This window comes from Argopecten irradians, chromosome 12, assembly GCF_041381155.1.
Source record: "Argopecten irradians isolate NY chromosome 12, Ai_NY, whole genome shotgun sequence".
Lineage (NCBI taxonomy): Eukaryota > Metazoa > Mollusca > Bivalvia > Pectinida > Pectinidae > Argopecten > Argopecten irradians.
This window is the reverse complement of record NC_091145.1, coordinates 32,379,193-32,398,600: the sequence shown is the minus strand read 5'-3', so window position 1 is coordinate 32,398,600 and position 19,408 is coordinate 32,379,193. Positions and strand designations below refer to the sequence as shown.

The following is a 19,408-nucleotide window of genomic DNA, read 5'->3' as shown; positions in this document are numbered from 1 at the left end:
CTGCTGGCCTGTGTATTATTTAGATGTGATACTGTATAATACTTGTATATTACCTGCTGGCCTGTGTATTATTTAGATGTAATACTGTATAATACTTGTATATTACCTGCTGGCCTGTGTATTATTTAGATGTGATACTGTCTAATACTTGTATATTACCTGCTGGCCTGTGTATTATTTAGATGTAATACTGTATAATACTTGTATATTACCTGCTGGCCTGTGTATTATTTAGATGTGATACTGTCTAATACTTGTATATTACCTGCTGGCCTGTGTATTATTTAGATGTGATACTGTATAATACTTGTATATTACCTGCTGGCCTGTGTATTATTTAGATGTAATACTGTATAATACTTGTATATTACCTGCTGGCCTGTGTATTATTTAGATGTGATACTGTATAATACTTGTATATTACCTGCTGGCCTGTGTATTATTTAGATGTGATACTGTATAATACTTGTATATTACCTGCTGGCCTGTGTATTATTTAGATGTGATACTGTATAATACTTGTATATTACCTGCTGGCCTGTGTATTATTTAGATGTGATACTGTATAATACTTGTATATTACCTGCTGGCCTGTGTATTATTTAGATGTAATACTGTATAATACTTGTATATTACCTGCTGGCCTGTGTATTATTTAGATGTGATACTGTATAATACTTGTATATTACCTGCTGGCCTGTGTATATTTAGATGTGATACTGTATAATACTTGTATATTACCTGCTGGCCTGTGTATTATTTAGATGTGATACTGTATAATACTTGTATATTACCTGCTGGCCTGTGTATTATTTAGATGTGATACTGTATAATACTTGTATATTACCTGCTGGCCTCTGTATTATTTAGATGTGATACTGTATAATACTTGTATATTACCTGCTGGCCTATGTATTATTTAGATGTGATACTGTATAATACTTGTATATTACCTGCTGGCCTATGTATTATTTAGATGTGATACTGTATAATACTTGTATATTACCTGCTGGCCTATGTATTATTTAGATGTGATACTGTATAATACTTGTATATTACCTGCTGGCCTATGTATTATTTAGATGTGATATGTATAATACTTGTATATTACCTGCTGGCCTATGTATTATTTAGATGTGATACTGTATAATACTTGTATATTACCTGCTGGCCTGTGTATTATTATTTAGATGTGATACTGTATAATACTTGTATATTACCTGCTGGCCTGTGTATTATTTAGATGTGATACTGTATAATACTTGTATATTACCTGCTGGCCTGTGTATTATTTAGATGTGATACTGTATAATACTTGTATATTACCTGCTGGCCTGTGTATTATTTAGATGTGATACTGTATAATACTTGTATATTACCTGCTGGCCTGTGTATTATTTAGATGTGATACTGTATAATACTTGTATATTACCTGCTGGCCTGTGTATTATTTAGATGTGATACTGTATAATACTTGTATATTACCTGCTGGCCTGTGTATTATTTAGATGTGATACTGTATAATACTTGTATATTACCTGCTGGCCTGTGTATTATTTAGATGTGATACTGTATAATACTTGTATATTACCTGCTGGCCTGTGTATTATTTAGATGTGATACTGTATAATACTTGTATATTACCTGCTGGCCTGTGTATTATTTAGATGTGATACTGTATAATACTTGTATATTACCTGCTGGCCTGTGTATTATTTAGATGTGATACTGTATAATACTTGTATATTACCTGCTGGCCTGTGTATTATTTAGATGTGATACTGTATAATACTTGTATATTACCTGCTGGCCTGTGTATTATTTAGATGTAATACTGTATAATACTTGTATATTACCTGCTGGCCTGTGTATTATTTAGATGTGATTCTGTATAATACTTGTATATTACCTGCTGGCCTATGTATTATTTAGATGTGATACTGTATAATACTTGTATATTACCTGCTGGCATGTGTATTATTTAGATGTAATACTGTATAATACTTGTATATTACCTGCTGGTCCTGTGTATTATTTAGATGTGATACTGTATAATATACTTGTATATTACCTGCTGGCCTATGTACTATTTAGATGTGATACTGTATAATACTTGTATATTACCTGCTGGCCTGTGTATTATTTAGATGTAATACTGTATAATACTTGTATATTACCTGCTGGCCTGTGTATTATTTAGATGTGATACTGTATAATACTTGTATATTACCTGCTGGCCTGTGTATTATTTAGATGTGATACTGTATAATACTTGTATATTACCTGCTGGCCTGTGTATTATTTAGATGTAATACTGTATAATACTTGTATATTACCTGCTGGCCTGTGTATTATTTAGATGTGATACTGTATAATACTTGTATATTACCTGCTGGCCTATGTATTATTTAGATGTGATACTGTATAATACTTGTATATTACCTGCTGGCCTGTGTATTATTTAGATGTAATACTGTATAATACTTGTATATTACCTGCTGGCCTGTGTATTATTTAGATGTGATACTGTATAATACTTGTATATTACCTGCTGGCCTGTGTATTATTTAGATGTGATACTGTATAATACTTGTATATTACCTGCTGGCCTGTGTATTATTTAGATGTGATACTGTATAATACTTGTATATTACCTGCTGGCTGTGTATTATTTAGATGTGATACTGTATAATACTTGTATATTACCTGCTGGCTGGTATATTTAGATGTGATACTGTATAATACTTGTATATTACCTGCTGGTCTGTGTATTATTTAGATGTGATACTGTATAATACTTGTATATTACCTGCTGGCCTGTGTATTATTTAGATGTGATACTGTATAATACTTGTATATTACCTGCTGGTCTGTGTATTATTTAGATGTAATACTGTATAATACTTGTATATTACCTGCTGGCCTGTGTATTATTTAGATGTGATACTGTATAATACTTGTATATTACCTGCTGGCTGTGTATTATTTAGATGTAATACTGTATAATACTTGTATATTACCTGCTGGTCTGTGTATTATTTAGATGTGATACTGTATAATACTTGTATATTACCTGCTGGCCTGTGTATTATTTAGATGTGATACTGTATAATACTTGTATATTACCTGCTGGCCTGTGTATTATTTAGATGTGATACTGTATAATACTTGTATATTACCTGCTGGCCTGTGTATTATTTAGATGTGATACTGTATAATACTTGTATATTACCTGCTGGTCTGTGTATTATTTAGATGTGATACTGTATAATACTTGTATATTACCTGCTGGCCTGTGTATTATTTAGATGTGATACTGTATAATACTTGTATATTACCTGCTGGCCTGTGTATCATTTAGATGTGATACTGTATAATACTTGTATATTACCTGTAAGTCTACCTGTTCATGTTGAGGTTAAAATTAACGATCATCTTCTCTTACATACCTAACCAAGCATAACCTTTGTAAGACTAATTGTTGTATGACAATCAGCAGTTTCCTTTTTAGTCCATGATAAATTATACGCCATGCTAGTCCAGCTTGTGTGCTTTGCAGACATTTTGAAGACAAATGTGTGATGTTGTTAATTTGGAACATTGATAGATATTTCGTTTGTTATCAGCTGTTGAAGCCACAAATATTCTCAAGAATGTAGGTAAATTGAAAATAAATTTGTTAGATCAGAGAGAAAAATCAACCAATCAGATTTCATTAAAAGAAAACTAACGAGAATGTCTTTCCCTAATTAATAGTCGTGATTGGCTTGTCTGTCTGTAAACAAATTAGATGGCGACATCAGACGAACAGATGAGAAAACCAGACTCGATAAAAAAATCTATTTATTTCTGATACAATAGTTGCTTTATAATGAAACAGAAGACTTAATATTCTTTTTCACACATAAGACAAAGTTTTGTTTTCAATATTATTTGTTAAGAAAGATTGTCACGTATAAAATGGGCCTTTGTTTTAATTATTTTAAAAATGGTTATGAACATTTACTGGTATACTGTTAGAATTATGTCATTCACCCCTGAAAATTCATAATGAACTGTTCCAGTGTTTGAATTAGACGAGTCCAAATGTGTCTCCAGGGGTGAATGAGTTAGGCTTCAACACAAACAACACAGATTTGTGTAGGTACATTGGTGTCTGGTCTATCTTGCTGGTTTATAGTTTTTAGTACCTTTGTGCTCTCTGTGATTCTGTCCACACTGACAGAGCATGGTTCCAGTAGAAAAGTTTCACTTTCTGAAATGTTGTTGGCTATATATCTGTTTTGATAACTTCACCTGGCAGTTTAAAGTGTTTAAAGTGGAATAAGATGACTCTACTAATGAGAGCTAGTGGAGTTACTTGATAAAGCAATGTTAACCCTAATTGGTGATAATTACTAGTAAACTATATTCTTAAGGGAAATTAAAGTGTTGTTCAAGTGCTTTCATTTTGAACATATTCATTATCAACAATTACAAATTTTGAAATAATATTTTTGCATTTTTTATTACTATGAAAACTATTTAGATCAAATTAAAATCACTATATTTCATACTGTTGTCAGTGACAATGACCAAAGCTGTCAATCATGGAATTATCTCGTTAAAACAGAAAAATATTGCCTGAGTTTTTCTTTTTTAAAAGTTGCTTATCTGGAAAATCTTCATGATGGCCTGCACTAAATCCTGATTTATGATCCTTATTGAAGAATAATTGCATCAATACCTCCACCGAAGACAAACACATTATACTAGATCCACTTTGGCAGAGCAGAGCCATAAATTCTCACATGGAGCGTACAACCAAATTATAAGTCTGCGTAATCATAATATTGTATTTTGTGTCTGATACTATTTGTTTGATTAAAAAAGTGTTATTTTCAATATTGGCAATAACTGAAACAATGGTAGCCAACACCATACTGCGGAATTTAGTCAATATTGAGGCGTCAGACGCTTTTTGTTGACGCCAATGTCAAAATCCAAATCGTAAAGTACTACGAAAGATGACAGAATTATTAAAAACCAATTTCCGCATTCCGAGGATATTAGATGATTGAGACAAAGACAGGCAGTTTTGGTCATACTGTCTTATTTTGTTTTTGGCCAGCATGGTTCACGCCTCAGTCGACACATTGTCAGACACGCTGCCTGCGGTTGTCTTCATTCAATACAAAAACATCAATACTGCTAAAACCTTTCCAAATTCTTCTTGACAGGCAAATTTCAGAGAGAACGTTTTCAAGACATGTCCAGATTTTTTCCAATAGATCTTACATATTTGGTGTGTACAGATACAATATAGGAAAGAAAGTTCATTGACATTTTAATCAAGTGTTTTCATGTATATATCTTATCTTCGTTTCTTGTGGTGACATTATTGAAAAGCTGTGTGATTTCAAGTATTGATATCAGGAGAGGGCTGTTACATGTTCAGATTATCAAATGAAGGGTTAACAAACTGAAGAATCTAAAGCAATGTACATGTCCCAGGGCTCTGAGATCATGCTGTCTTTGCGTTCGTTCTGTATGATTGCTAGCTGTTCAATACCATTTTATTATATTTACACTTGCTTGGCTTGTTCACTATACGCAAGTACTAGCAGACTTTGTTTACCATAACTGCATGATAACATTGAACTTTGAACTTGCGTATGAAAATGTTTTATGCAAGGTAAAGGGGCTACATTTTTAAAAAGAAACACATGGCTTTGTTAATATTTTGACACAACATCAGGTGTGTATTGTTGTTTTTCATAGAATTTTGGAAGAATGTAAATAATACATATATGTTTCATATTTATATATGATACAAACATTTTTAAATTAACAATTGTATAAAGAAAGAAACAGGGAAAAAATATCCCGACCGAGGCGATGTGTAGCGTTTTCATTTGTAAACATTACCTCTGTGTCTGTGTTCGTCCTACGATCAAGTCTTTGGGGCGAGGCCCTCTGACAGAGGTCAGTTATAAACATATCCTCTTGTCTTTGTTCTTTGAGAAATTAATCGTGTGTAATATAAAACATGCACCGCTAGTAATCCATGTGTTGACAATTATGGGTCATCACAAATACATTGTATCCATCTATTCATTCCAACTATCAATTGCGATTGATCTAAGTGTAGATTATATAATCACATGGCTCCTAAGGATGCAATATCGTCAAGTCAGACGACATTCTCAAACACCTTGAGCTCTTGAACACTGGTGTTTTGACAACTTCGGCAAACTCCAATGTGTAAGCGTGTGTTAGCGTGAGTCAGCTTCGCCTCGCTGCACAATAACGGTCACACATGTGGCCGAGTAGAAATACTTTATGTTATTACGCTATATATTATCTGTAAGCAAAATTTAATATATATTTAAATATCTGATCTGATTATATGAAATATCTCTGAAATTTACTTTGTTTGTCATGTTTATTTTACACTAAAATATTTAACTTTTTTGCCGTCGCGGATGAATAATTATATCTTACGTGAAGAGTCATCATTAGCTGTTTAATTGAGTAAGCTCCTCCCACTTGTGACCGACTTTTATTGAATAATTACGTCACTTTCAAATGACGATTTTATTGCATAAAATATAAATAAAAAGTCGTGTGGGTATAATATATAGTATATAATATAATAAATAAATGTTGAATATCCTTGTGATAGAATGAAAATAGAAAAAAAACTAAAACAAATCTGCGATCGCTATCCAACATTTTCCAAACTGCCGCTGTTCTTCAAAAAGAATATAATATATATATATATATATTATATATGTATTGAATTATATTGAAATATAATTCAATACAGGGCGTGTTAGCTAACGCGCCCCATAGAATATATTCTTAGAGGAATTGCTCCATACAAGCATGGTTAACATAAAAGAGTAATTCAATCCCTATTTAAATATTCTGCAGGGAGTTGAATAAGGAGAAAAACTGGACAAATATTAATTTTACTCGTTTTGATTAGCATGTAGTGCTTTGAATTAACAAATACCTGCACTGGTTGATTAGCAACTGAATACATATTATTTATATTTATATATTACTTATTCTATCTTTGCATATTTAATAAGATTATTACCTCCCTTGCGGGTAGGTGCTGCTGATGTCAATGTAGTGTCATTAATTTATGAGCGAAACTCACATCTGTTTCTCTGAAAAGCATGACGTTACTCTTGCCAACACAAAATGTCACAATCATATACCTACCCACAAGGCAGATAACTCTGAAATATGCAGATAAAGAATATATTGATCAGACCAAGTGGTTAATGTGTCCTAACAAACCTAGTATTACCATGTGCACGAAGCCAGATACTTATCAGGTCAAGTTGGAAATTGATCTGGGGCAGTTGTTTTAGGTACTGACTGTAGGCCGGGTGGTTTTTTTTCTCTGAGTACTCTGACATTCCTCCACTTCCTTTATGTAATACGTCATTTATTATATATTACAGAGTTATCTACCCTTAATAGTTGGTATTAATTGTTACATCATTGGTTTGTGAGGATAACATATTGGGTTTTTTTAAATTTCATCAGATAAATTACAATTTTGCTCACAAAATAATTATCACCTACAAGGGGAGATAACTGTGATATGTAAAGACGGAACTGATGACCCTACATCTACCTACATTTGTCAAAGGGAAGATATATACAAAATAAATCCATTTAAATCAGATGCTTATATCTTCCAATCAGCTGTTCCTTCTCTTAGACCTTTATATTGTGATTACTGGTATAATGGTTTACAAATTTGATTCTGATCTCTTGTTTTACTGTAATTACAGGCCTTTACCTGTGGGAACACATCTTTGATGGCGCTCTGGAGAAAAGGCTACAGGGGATTTGGAGTTATGGAGAGAAAACAATTGGAAAAATTAAGTTTAGGTAAGTGGTAGCGAGACAATGGAAATAAGATCACATCCTGAAAGTCATAGTAGTGTTCAGATGATTAATCCTAGGTTCAGCTCATCTGAAGCACATATCTGCTGGGTAGTATGTTGATAAAAATAGTATTCACCATTACTCAAGGTCACTGGAAGGTCAAATTTGTCAAAATGCTGAATATCATCCCTTTTGACAAAAAAGTTCTAATCTTGATATTCATGTGGCTCAGTTGGAAAAAAACTTAAAGTTACATGTATATGTCAATTTTATATATTTGTCTGTGATTCCTAGTGGGAGGATTTAAAAATAACCTAAAGAACATGCTTATGAGATTCTCTGAATGTCATTGCTTCTCTGAGAAGGTCATCATTCCAAAAAACCCATCAAGGCACTATCTCAGAGAGAAATATTTACTATTTACATATTGGCTTCTTCCCCTTTTCTGTCATTAAAGTCAAATTAACTAGTATTACCATGGAGATAGGTATTCTTTTTAAAATAAACCTTAACCTGCAAAGGTACATGTCTTCAGATATTCTATTCAAATCGCTTTTTGTCAGTGGTCCATCGTCCATCCCTTCTTCCGTCCTTCTGTTAACAATTCTTGTTACCGCTATTTCTCAGAAAGTACTAAAGGGATCTTTCTCCAATTTCATATGTAGGTTCTCCTAGGGCCCTTGTTGTGCATGTTGTATTTTGGGACCAATCGGTCAACAAGATGGCCGAAAGGCCGCCATCTTGGATTTTGATAGTTAAAGTTTGTTACCACTACCGGTATTTCTCAGAAAGTGCTGAAGGGATTCTTCTCAAATTTCATGTGCATGGTCCTCTAGATCCCTGGTTATGCATATTGCATTTTGGGAACAATCGATTGACAAGATGGCCGACAGGCTGCCATCTTGGATTTTGATAGTTAAGGTTTGTTACCGCTATTTCTCAGAAAGTGCTGAAGGAATTTTTCTCAAATTTCTCATGTAGGTTCCACTAGGGGTCTAGTTTTGCATATCCCTACAGAAAATTTCATTGGAATTCCACTGGAATGTTTTTTTCACTGGAGTTCCAGTGGAATTCTGGGATTTCCAGTGAAAATTGTAGTGTCAGTGGAATTTCTTGTGGAAATTCTAATGAAAATTCCACTGGCACTGGAAATTTCAATAATTCTAAAAAAATTCAGTTGAAATTCCAATGAAAATTCCACTGGCACTGGAAATTCCAATGTCAGATTCTAAAAATTCCAGTGGAAATTCCACTGAAAAATTCCACTGCCAATGGAAATCAAGTCATGCAAAATCAAAAGTGAAAATATCATTTCTTCTTCTTAGATTATAGATTCATCAATCATAAAGCTATTCATATTTTTAAACTTCAAAAGTTATAAGATTAAGAAATCAAGTATAACTTTGAATACTGATAGAAAAAAAAACTAGCTTTCAAAGCATGAAGCATAAAGGAAAACAATATTTGTGATTAAATATTTCAACTAATATGTAACATTGATGAGAAAACCTTTAATGTTCAATGTATTTTCTTTAAGTTATTAGCCCACCATCATCAGATGGTGGGCTATTCAAATCGCTTTTTGTACGTGGTCCGTCGTCCGTCCTTCCGTCCGTTAACAATTCTTGTTACCGCTACTTCTCAGAAAGTGCTGAAGGGATTCTTCTCAAATTTCGCATGTAGGTTCCCCTATGGCCATTGTTTTGCATATTGCATTTTGGACCGATTGATCAACAAGATGGCTGACAGGCCGCCATCTTGGATTTTGACAATTGAAGTTTGTTACTGCTATTTCTCAAAAAGTACTAAAGGGAGCTGTCTCAAATTCCATGTACATGGTCCGCTATGTCCCTGGTTATGCATATTGCATTTTGGGACCGATTGGTGGACAAGATGGCCGACAGGTAGCCATCTTGGATTTTGATAATCGAAGTTTGTTACCGTTATATATCTCAGAAAGTACTCAAAGCATCTTTCTAAAATTTCATATGTAGGAATATGTAGTAAAAGTTTGGAAAGCAGAGAAAAGATCCTTCTATTGTTTGTCGGACATAGATCATTCTTTTGTGGGTGCCAAGACCCTTCTGGGATCTCTTGTTTTTATAGAAAACTAAATTCTGCATAATGAAATTTGGATGGAGAAAAGTTCTGAAAGTATATTAGATTACAAAGCAAGGATGAAGAATACATGCAGGCACCAGTTTTGAACAGACTTGTGTTTCTATAAGTGATATATGCTGTAGCCATTCAATCTGCCTTTCACTATGCTCTAAGAAAACCATCTCATAATGTAATCATAGTAATGATCTGATTTAGATGTAATTTAGGTTTCATTGACCTTCTGAAAGTGCATAATATAGTATACATAACATACTAGAACAGGGAAAATACACATTCCTGTCGAGTGCCCTGACCAGGAATCGAACCCGGGTCTCCGGCGTGGAAATCTACGGCTCTACCGACTGAGCCAAAGAAGCATGCTCCGTCAGCTGAGTGACAGAGACCGTATTTAACACTATGTACAAGTCACACCGACCCGCTCCTTTTACACTACTCCCCCTGTTTTTCTTGAGATTTCCTAAATCTCAACCCGAGACTCTTTAACCACCTACCATGGGTTATTTAGTTGGGCGCCAATGTAGAAGAACAGGGAAAATACACATTCCTGTCGAGTGCCCCGACCAGGAATCGAACCCGGGTCTCCGGCGTGGAAATCTACGGCTCTACCGACTGAGCCAAAGAAGCATGCTCCGTCAGCTGAGTGACAGAGACCGTATTTAACACTATTTACAAGTCACACCGAAAGTGCATAATATAGTATACATAACATACTACAAAGTTTATGTTTTAAAAAGTGGATTTCACATGCGTGACCTTCATGATTTTGTATTGGTAAAATATCACTATGGTGGTCTCAAATAAGTGAGTAGTGGTGAGAGGGTGTTAATAGTTAGCCATTGTGAGAGGAGTGAGGGACTTATAACTTATAAAGCTTTCTAGTTAGTACTGTAGATGTTGATCATTAGCTACCATTCACAAACTGTTGCATTACATCTCAGTAAAAATTACCAGATATGATTTGATGTGTGATTTATACAGGTATTTCAGAGTTTCACATGCTTTAATCCAGCTGGTCTAGAAGAGTACTAGTGATTTATCAAAATTAGCACAGTTTTTTTCATATAATTGATTTCTCCAGAACTTTTTTATGCCTGTTCTTGAACTTTGTCGCCCCTAGTTACCGCCGTTATGACCTTGAGATCAAGTAGACATGCAAGGTCAAGGAGTTGACCTCTGTGTGTTGAACTCTGCCTGTTGACCTCAGTCTGCCAACCATCCCACTACAATCAGTCAGAAGTTGGGCAGCTAGAAGTTATTGGATAATGACACTTTGGCCTTGAAATGTTGCACTGAGAGGGATATCGGCTCACCTAAAATGTCTGAAACTTGACACCTAATATATCATTTCAGATATTTATGTAAGAACTTACAGAGATATTGATTGAAAACTCCCAAATCTACTCCTGTAACCACCATGTTCCAAATTGAAGAAAAAACACGGTGATTTGTTGAGATAGACAATTTATTGACATGTTTGTGTACTATCAGCATGGAAAGTTTACTAACATATTTGTTTTCAACAAGATTAAAAGTTGATTGACATGTTAATTTATTTTCTTTGTCTGAGTTAGAATTTTTTATGTGGTTAATTTTAATTTTTTTTTTTTTTTTTGGGGGGGGGGGGGGGGGTGAAGGAGGGGAAATTGGTATGACTTTGTATGTATACTCCTTTATGCATTGGATGGACATACATTGTGGATTCAGCATGACCAACTCATGCTGTAATGGTATAAACATACCTTCAAGTTGATTAAATTGTACATGTACTTTATTACACAAGGAAGACTGAGTTAAGTTCATGGTAAAGTTCATAACTGTATCTTATATCATGATTAGGAACCGTTCAGTTTTCCTGATGATTTTAATGATGGATAAATTTGACCACCTCATCCCCTATCCTACTCCCTCATCTGTCCGCATTATATCAGTCTATATTCGAAACAAAATGGATACCCTTTGTTTGTGAGCAGCGGTTGTGGTATGTCTGTAATGGTTTTCTTTTTAATAGACAGTCTAGATCTAACCTAAATAGTGTGATATAATGATTTCTGTGTGGGCTTCTGTGGCTGGTCGAACCATTAAGTTTGGCATTCCTTTATAAACTAGTGTAATGTCCATTTGTGTTAGGGATCGTCTGCCGAGTATTTCAGGTCTAAATAAGTGATAATCATCAGTGATGTCGGGCAGGTGTAGAAAAAAGATAGATTGACAGACATTTTAATTACAGTGTGTGTGCCTGGGACAGATACAATATCAGTAAACACCAAAAGGATGCCATTATTTACCCACAAGGGTACTGGGCAGCCATCACTGTATACTGTCAGTGTGTTATCACAAACCTACATATTGTCTTCGCAAATGTTTCCCTAAATTACCATATGTAATTATTTGGCGGTAATCTGCCTGTATGTAACTGTACCGTAAAGTCCTGTTACCATATATACCGCTGCATTTGGCTTCCCTGTATAGAGTTATGTCCCCTTACTTATGTTGTAAATGCTAATGGAACACTTTGCCTGAGTCGTCAGTGAGGACGTTATACTGTAATTATGCTACAAAGATTTTAACCATTTCTGGTAATGTATTTCTTCCTAAGTTTATTTAGATTTTGGTTCAGTTTACGATTTCTGAAGAGAAATTACTTTTTGTGTAATGTCCAAGAATGGTGACTTTAATTCCACGGATAATTACACTTAAGTTTGTAGATGAAATGACTATTGAAATAAATCCTTCTAAAAACCCCCTGATCATTATAATTTATTAGTGTTTTATCACCACAAAGATTAATGATGTGACTTTGTGTGTTTTGAATTAAATTCTTAATGCATGTTCAAGTGAGGAGTTACCATGGCCTCCAAATCTAGTTAAAGTTGTTTGTATGTCACACCCTTTGGGTAGTAATTTGTGGAAATATAGATGATAGACTTGGGTTAATATGCATGCAAATATATCTTAACATTTTCTGTAAGCAGGAAATTAGGGCTGTACTTGTGTAACGTCGTTCTTCTTTCACAAACCATTTAATTACTGTTGAAGCTTGCCAGTATGAGGCTTAGAGATCATAAATTGTACCTGTAACAACATTTGCAAAAATATTTTAGGCTTCAGAAATTTTTCCAATGAATTAGCTCATTTAAGGTCGCAAGTTTATCAATATATTTTTAGGTCATCTGACCCGAAGGGTCAGGATAACCTATAGTTGTCATGTTCGTCCGTCTTCTTCCGCTGTCCGCCGTGCGTTAACTTTTCACATTTTGAACTTCCTCTCAAGTTCTACCAGTGGGAATTGGCTGAAACTTGCATTGATGAAATGATCGTAACATGGTCCCGACAAAGTGTTATTATTTTTCTGGTCGAACCGAAATCCAAGATGGCCGCCACAGCCGCCATCTTGAAAACACATTTTGAACTTCTTCTCAAGTTCTACCGGTGCGATTTGGCTGAAACTTGCATGAAATGTTCCTGACTTGGTCCTGACAAAGTGTTATTATTTTTCGGGTCGATCCGAAATCCAAGATGGCCGCCACAGCCGCCATCTTGAAAACACATTTTGAACTTCTTCTCAAGTTCTACCGGTGCGATTTGGCTGAAACTTTCATGAAATGATCCTGACATGGTCCCGACAAAGTGTTGTTATTTTTCGGGTCGATCCGAAATCCAAGATGGCCGCCACAGCCGCCATCTTGAAAACACATTTTGAACTTCTTCTCAAATTCTACCGGTGCTATTTTGCTGAAACTTGCATGAAATGATCCTGACATGGTCCCGACAATGTGTTGTTATTTTTCGGGTCGATCTGAAATCCAAGATGGCCTCCACAGTCACCATCTTGAAAACACATTTTGAACTTCTTCTCAAGTTCTACCGGTGCGATTTGGCTGAAACTTGCATGAAATGATCCTGACATGGTCCCGACAAAGTATTGTTACATCTCTGGTTGATCCCAAATCGAAGATGACTACCATGACACTATATCTAGTTAATTTCCTATATGTTAAGGCCCTTGGGCCTCTTGTTTGAAATCAAATTTGTTGAAAGAAATTGAAAATGATCCTGACATGATCCTGACAAAGTGACACCGTATATAATTAATTTTACTATTGTCAAGGTAGTCAGATGATCGTTAAAGCCCTTTGGGCCTCTTGTTAACTATTGATATTATTTCTGGGCAATCAGTAATTTTTTAGAGACTGCACTCCTGACATAGAATGAATAACATCTGGACAACCAATATTAATTTTGGTTAAACAGATTACCTTGACCTTCCTTAGGGGACAAATAACATAAATATTCAAAGAAATTCTTGATATCCTTACAGAGCACAGAAGCAAATGTCTTTTGTTTCCTCTGGCTTGAGTTATTATGCAATAAGTATTAAGAAAAATGCTTATGAATACAATTAAACCAGCCTTAGTGACTACCTCTTCAGAAAGACCACCTGCTTATTGAGACCTCTTTCTAGGGTCCAAAATGACCAATTTCAACACACTCTATAACCTGTGTATAAGGGCCATCAGGCTATACAGACCATTTTCCCTGTGTCCATTAGATGGTCTTTATAGACAGGTTTAACTAATCTAGAAAACATCATTAACTAGGCAGTTAGTCTTTATAACTGATATCGAAAATTAGAAACATTCATTCTTTGGATTATATGTACCTAGTGTACGTAATATATAAGTGTACTTTTGGAAATCAAATGTTGTGATTCATTATCAGGATGGCAGCTCCTAAATGTCAAGTAAGCATGTATGGTTAGATCAGTTAGGAAAACTAATCTCGTAAAGATTATAATACCTGCTGGAAGATATTAGAAACCTGTAGCTAATTCAGACTTGATGAAACTGAGAATATGTGCTGTTGGCTAATTCCAGTCCAATTTTACGTTGATATTGAAAATTTCATACATCAGGAGATGAGAAACCAGCATGGCCGTGGTAGAAGCAGGCGCTCTTATTGACAGAGATGCCTCTAGCCTTCAGGGTGTTTAAAAGAACATTTTTAGATTTAATTCTCTCAAAATTCTTTCGAAAATTCCATTCAACAATAAGGGTTTTGACGGTTTTATCTTTTTTATTGGGATTGATTATTTTGACTCCCCACATGAATTGATATTTCCCTTCAAATTTTCCCTCACTAAATTGTGATATTCACCCTGATCTAATTGTATTCCCAGGAAGCACTCTCGCAACTGAATATCAGAAATTAACATGTGATTCCATCTTCTTTCCGGAAACTTGATTTGAGTTTAATTTGACATTTTTTCTCAACAGTTTCTGTAAAAAGACACTGCATAATTAACTTGTCTCCTGAATTTAATCACTATTTTCAAATATTCATATATTTTGGGGTCTGCAGAGGATGAATGGTTGACATGGTCCTATTTATTAACACAGACCCTCCTTCTCTGAGATTGTAGTTCGAATCCCATGTGATGCAGTTGCCAGGTACTGACTGCTGGTCGATGTTCTTTCTTTGGGTACTCTGGCTTTCCTCCACCAATAAACATGGCACGTCTTTAAATGCCACTAAGTCTGTTAATAGGACGTTAAACTAATAAAGCCAAAATAGTCATAAATTCTAGTTTATTTTATGTTTGGTATTTCAGCATTTAGATGTTTATGGGTCAAAACAACAGAGAACAACTACCACAATTGTTCCCTGATGATATAACTACCATTTTAATCTCCCTCCCTAAAGAATTCCTGTATCCCAGAATCAGCACATTTATCAAAGTTTTCCACTAGAACAATTGAAACAGTATGTGGCCGTGGCACTAATGTATTGAGTATTAGGTTTAATTTTCAGCTCAATACATAGTTCTATAGCCACATAAACTGTATCAAGTTTTCAGTTGTAACAGCACCAACTGTCCATTCCTATTATTGTCAGGGTCTAAATCCCTAGAGGCTTCATCCAGTTTATTTTCTATCTTTTGGAATGGTTATCCAAATAATCCAAAAATAATGAAATTGAACTTACTCATTGCTTTGTAAAACATGATTTTATTTGTACCAATTGGAGATTGATACCGTGAATTATAGCTAACAATGTAGCTATTAAGTCTAGAGAAAATTCTCATTTTTTAATATCTGTACTACTGTGAATTTGCACTAAATGTACGGCTTGGTCCTTGGTTAATAATAAGAGCTCCTCCTAGGAGTTAATTCTTAGTCACAGTATAACAAACCAAACTGATTAGTGTAAATGTATTTCTCAGTTCAATTACATATTATAGAATGTTATAGAATGAACATTATATACAATGTATTGTAAAATTGATAATAAAAATCCTTAATATTTTAGACTAAATTTGATATTAAAACAGACTTAAATATCAGAAACATATTGCTTGAATGTGAGCATGGCATTAGTCGGAAAGGGGATGGGGTTAAGGGAGCTTGACATTGGTGGAAGGCAGGGGTTTGGTATTACTGGGAGGAGGAGATTGATTGACATTAGTGGAAGGCAGGGGTTTGGTATTACTGGGAGGAGGAGATTGATTGACATTAGTGGAAGGCAGGGGTTTGGTATTACTGGGAGGAGGAGATTGATTGACATTGGTGGAAGGCAGGGGTTTGGTATTACTGGGAGGAGGAGATTGATTGACATTGGTGGAAGGCAGGGGTTTGGTATTACTGGGAGGAGGAGATTGATTGACATTAGTGGAAGGCAGGGGTTTGGTATTACTGGGAGGAGGAGATTGATTGACATTGGTGGAAGGCAGGGGTTTTGGCATTACTGGGAGGAGGAGATTGATTGACATTGGTGGAAGGCAGGGGTTTGGCATTACTGAGAGGAGATTGATTGACATTGGTGGAAGGCAGGGGTTTGGTATTACTGGGAGGAGGAGATTGATTGACATTGGTGGAAGGCAGGGGTTTGGCATTACTGGGAGGAGGAGATTGATTGACATTGGTGGAAGGCAGGGGTTTGGCATTACTGGGAGGAGGAGATTGATTGACATTGGTGGAAGGCAGGGGTTTGGTATTACTGGGAGGAGGAGATTGATTGACATTGGTGGAAGGCAGGGGTTTGGTATTACTGGGAGGAGGAGATTGATTGACATTGGTGGAAGGCAGGGGTTTGGCATTACTGGGAGGAGGAGAGATTGATTGACATTGGTGGAAGGCAGGGTTTGGCATTACTGGGAGGAGGAGATTGATTGACATTGGTGGAAGGCAGGGGTTTGGCATTACTGGGAGGAGGAGATTGATTGACATTGGTGGAAGGCAGGGGTTTGATATTACTGAGAGGAGATTGATTGACATTGGTGGAAGGCAGGGGTTTGGCATTACTGGGAGGAGGAGATTGATTGACATTGGTGGAAGGCAGGGGTTTGGCATTACTGAGGAGGAGATTGATTGACATTGGTGGAAGGCAGGGGTTTGGCATTACTGGGAGGAGGAGATTGATTGACATTGGTGGAAGGCAGGGGTTTGGCATTACTGGGAGGAGGAGATTGATTGACATTGGTGGAAGGCAGGGGTTTTGGCATTACTGGGAGGAGGAGATTGATTGACATTGGTGGAAGGCAGGGGTTTGGCATTACTGGGAGGAGGAGATTGATTGACATTGGTGGAAGGCAGGGGTTTGATATTACTGAGAGGAGATTGATTGACATTAGTGGAAGGCAGGGGTTTGGTATTACTGAGAGGAGATTGATTGACATTGGTGGAAGGCAGGGGTTTGGTATTACTGGGAGGAGGAGATTGATTGACATTGGTGGAAGGCAGGGTTTGGCATTACTGGGAGGAGGAGATTGATTGACATTGGTGGAAGGCAGGGTTTGGCATTACTGGGAGGAGAATTGATTGACATTAGTGGAAGGCAGGGGTTTGCATTACTGGGAGGAGAATTGATTGACATTGGTGGAAGGCAGGGGTTTGGCATTACTGGGAGGAGGAGATTGATTGACATTAGTGGAAGGCAGGGGTTTGGCATTACTGGGAGGAGGAGATTGATTGACATTGGTGGAAGGCAGGGGTTTGGTATTACTGGGAGGAGGAGATTGATTGACATTGGTGGAAGGCAGGGGTTTGGTATTACTGGGAGGAGGAGATTGATTGACATTAGTGGAAGGCAGGGGTTTGGTATTACTGGGAGGAGGAGATTGATTGACATTAGTGGAAGGCAGGGGTTTGGTATTACTGGGAGGAGGAGATTGATTGACATTAGTGGAAGGCAGGGGTTTGGTATTACTGGGAGGAGGAGATTGATTGACATTAGTGGAAGGCAGGGGTTTGGTATTACTGGGAGGAGGAGATTGATTGACATTAGTGGAAGGCAGGGGTTTGGTATTACTGGGAGGAGGAGATTGATTGACATTGGTGGAAGGCAGGGGTTTGGTATTACTGGGAGGAGGAGATTGATTGACATTGGTGGAAGGCAGGGGTTTGGCATTACTGGGAGGAGAGATTGATTGACATTGGTGGAAGGCAGGGGTTTGGCATTACTGGAGAGGAGATTGATTGACATTGGTGGAAGGCAGGGGTTTGGCATTACTGGGAGGAGGAGATTGATTGACATTGGTGGAAGGCAGGGGTTTGGCATTACTGGGAGGAGGAGATTGATTGACATTGGTGGAAGGCAGGGGTTTGGTATTACTGGGAGGAGGAGATTGATTGACATTGGTGGAAGGCAGGGGTTTGGCATTACTGGGAGGAGGAGATTGATTGACATTGACATTGGTTGATTGACATTGTGGAAGGCAGGGGTTTGGCATTACTGGGAGGAGGAGATTGATTGACATTGTGGAAGGCAGGGGTTTGGCATTACTGGGAGGAGGAGATTGATTGACATTGGTGGAAGGCAGGGGTTTGGTATTACTGGGAGGAGGAGATTGATTGACATTAGTGGAAGGCAGGGGTTTGGTATTACTGGGAGGAGGAGATTGATTGACATTAGTGGAAGGCAGGGGTTTGGTATTACTGGGAGGAGGAGATTGATTGACATTAGTGGAAGGCAGGGGTTTTGGCATTACTGGGAGGAGGAGATTGATTGACATTAGTGGAAGGCAGGGGTTTGGCATTACTGGGAGGAGATTGATTGACATTGGTGGAAGGCAGGGGTTTGGTATTACTGGGAGGAGGAGATTGATTGACATTGGTGGAAGGCAGGGGTTTGGTAATACTGGGAGGAGAGATTGATTGACATTGTGGAAGGCAGGGGTTTGGATTACTGGGAGGAGGAGATTGATTGACATTAGTGGAAGGCAGGGTTTGGCATTACTGGGAGGAGATTGATTGACATTAGTGGAAGGCAGGGTTTGGCATTACTGGGAGGAGATTGATTGACATTGGTGGAAGGCAGGGGTTTGGATTACTGGGGAGGAGATTGATTGACATTAGTGGAAGGCAGGGGTTTGGCATTACTGGGAGGAGAGATTGATTGACAT

The 19,408-nt window shown here is 36.7% G+C and overlaps 1 protein-coding gene across 1 annotated transcript in view; it reads left to right on the top strand.

Annotated features, from left to right (window-relative positions):
• LOC138304624 (ribitol-5-phosphate xylosyltransferase 1-like) overlaps positions 1-19,408 on the top strand; it is a 122,154-nt gene that overhangs the window by 77,513 nt on the left and 25,233 nt on the right. Inside the window, exon 3 of the mRNA XM_069244792.1 lies at positions 7,794-7,893. Coding sequence (XP_069100893.1) covers positions 7,794-7,893 — 100 coding nt within the window. The remainder of the gene's footprint in view (positions 1-7,793; positions 7,894-19,408) is intronic.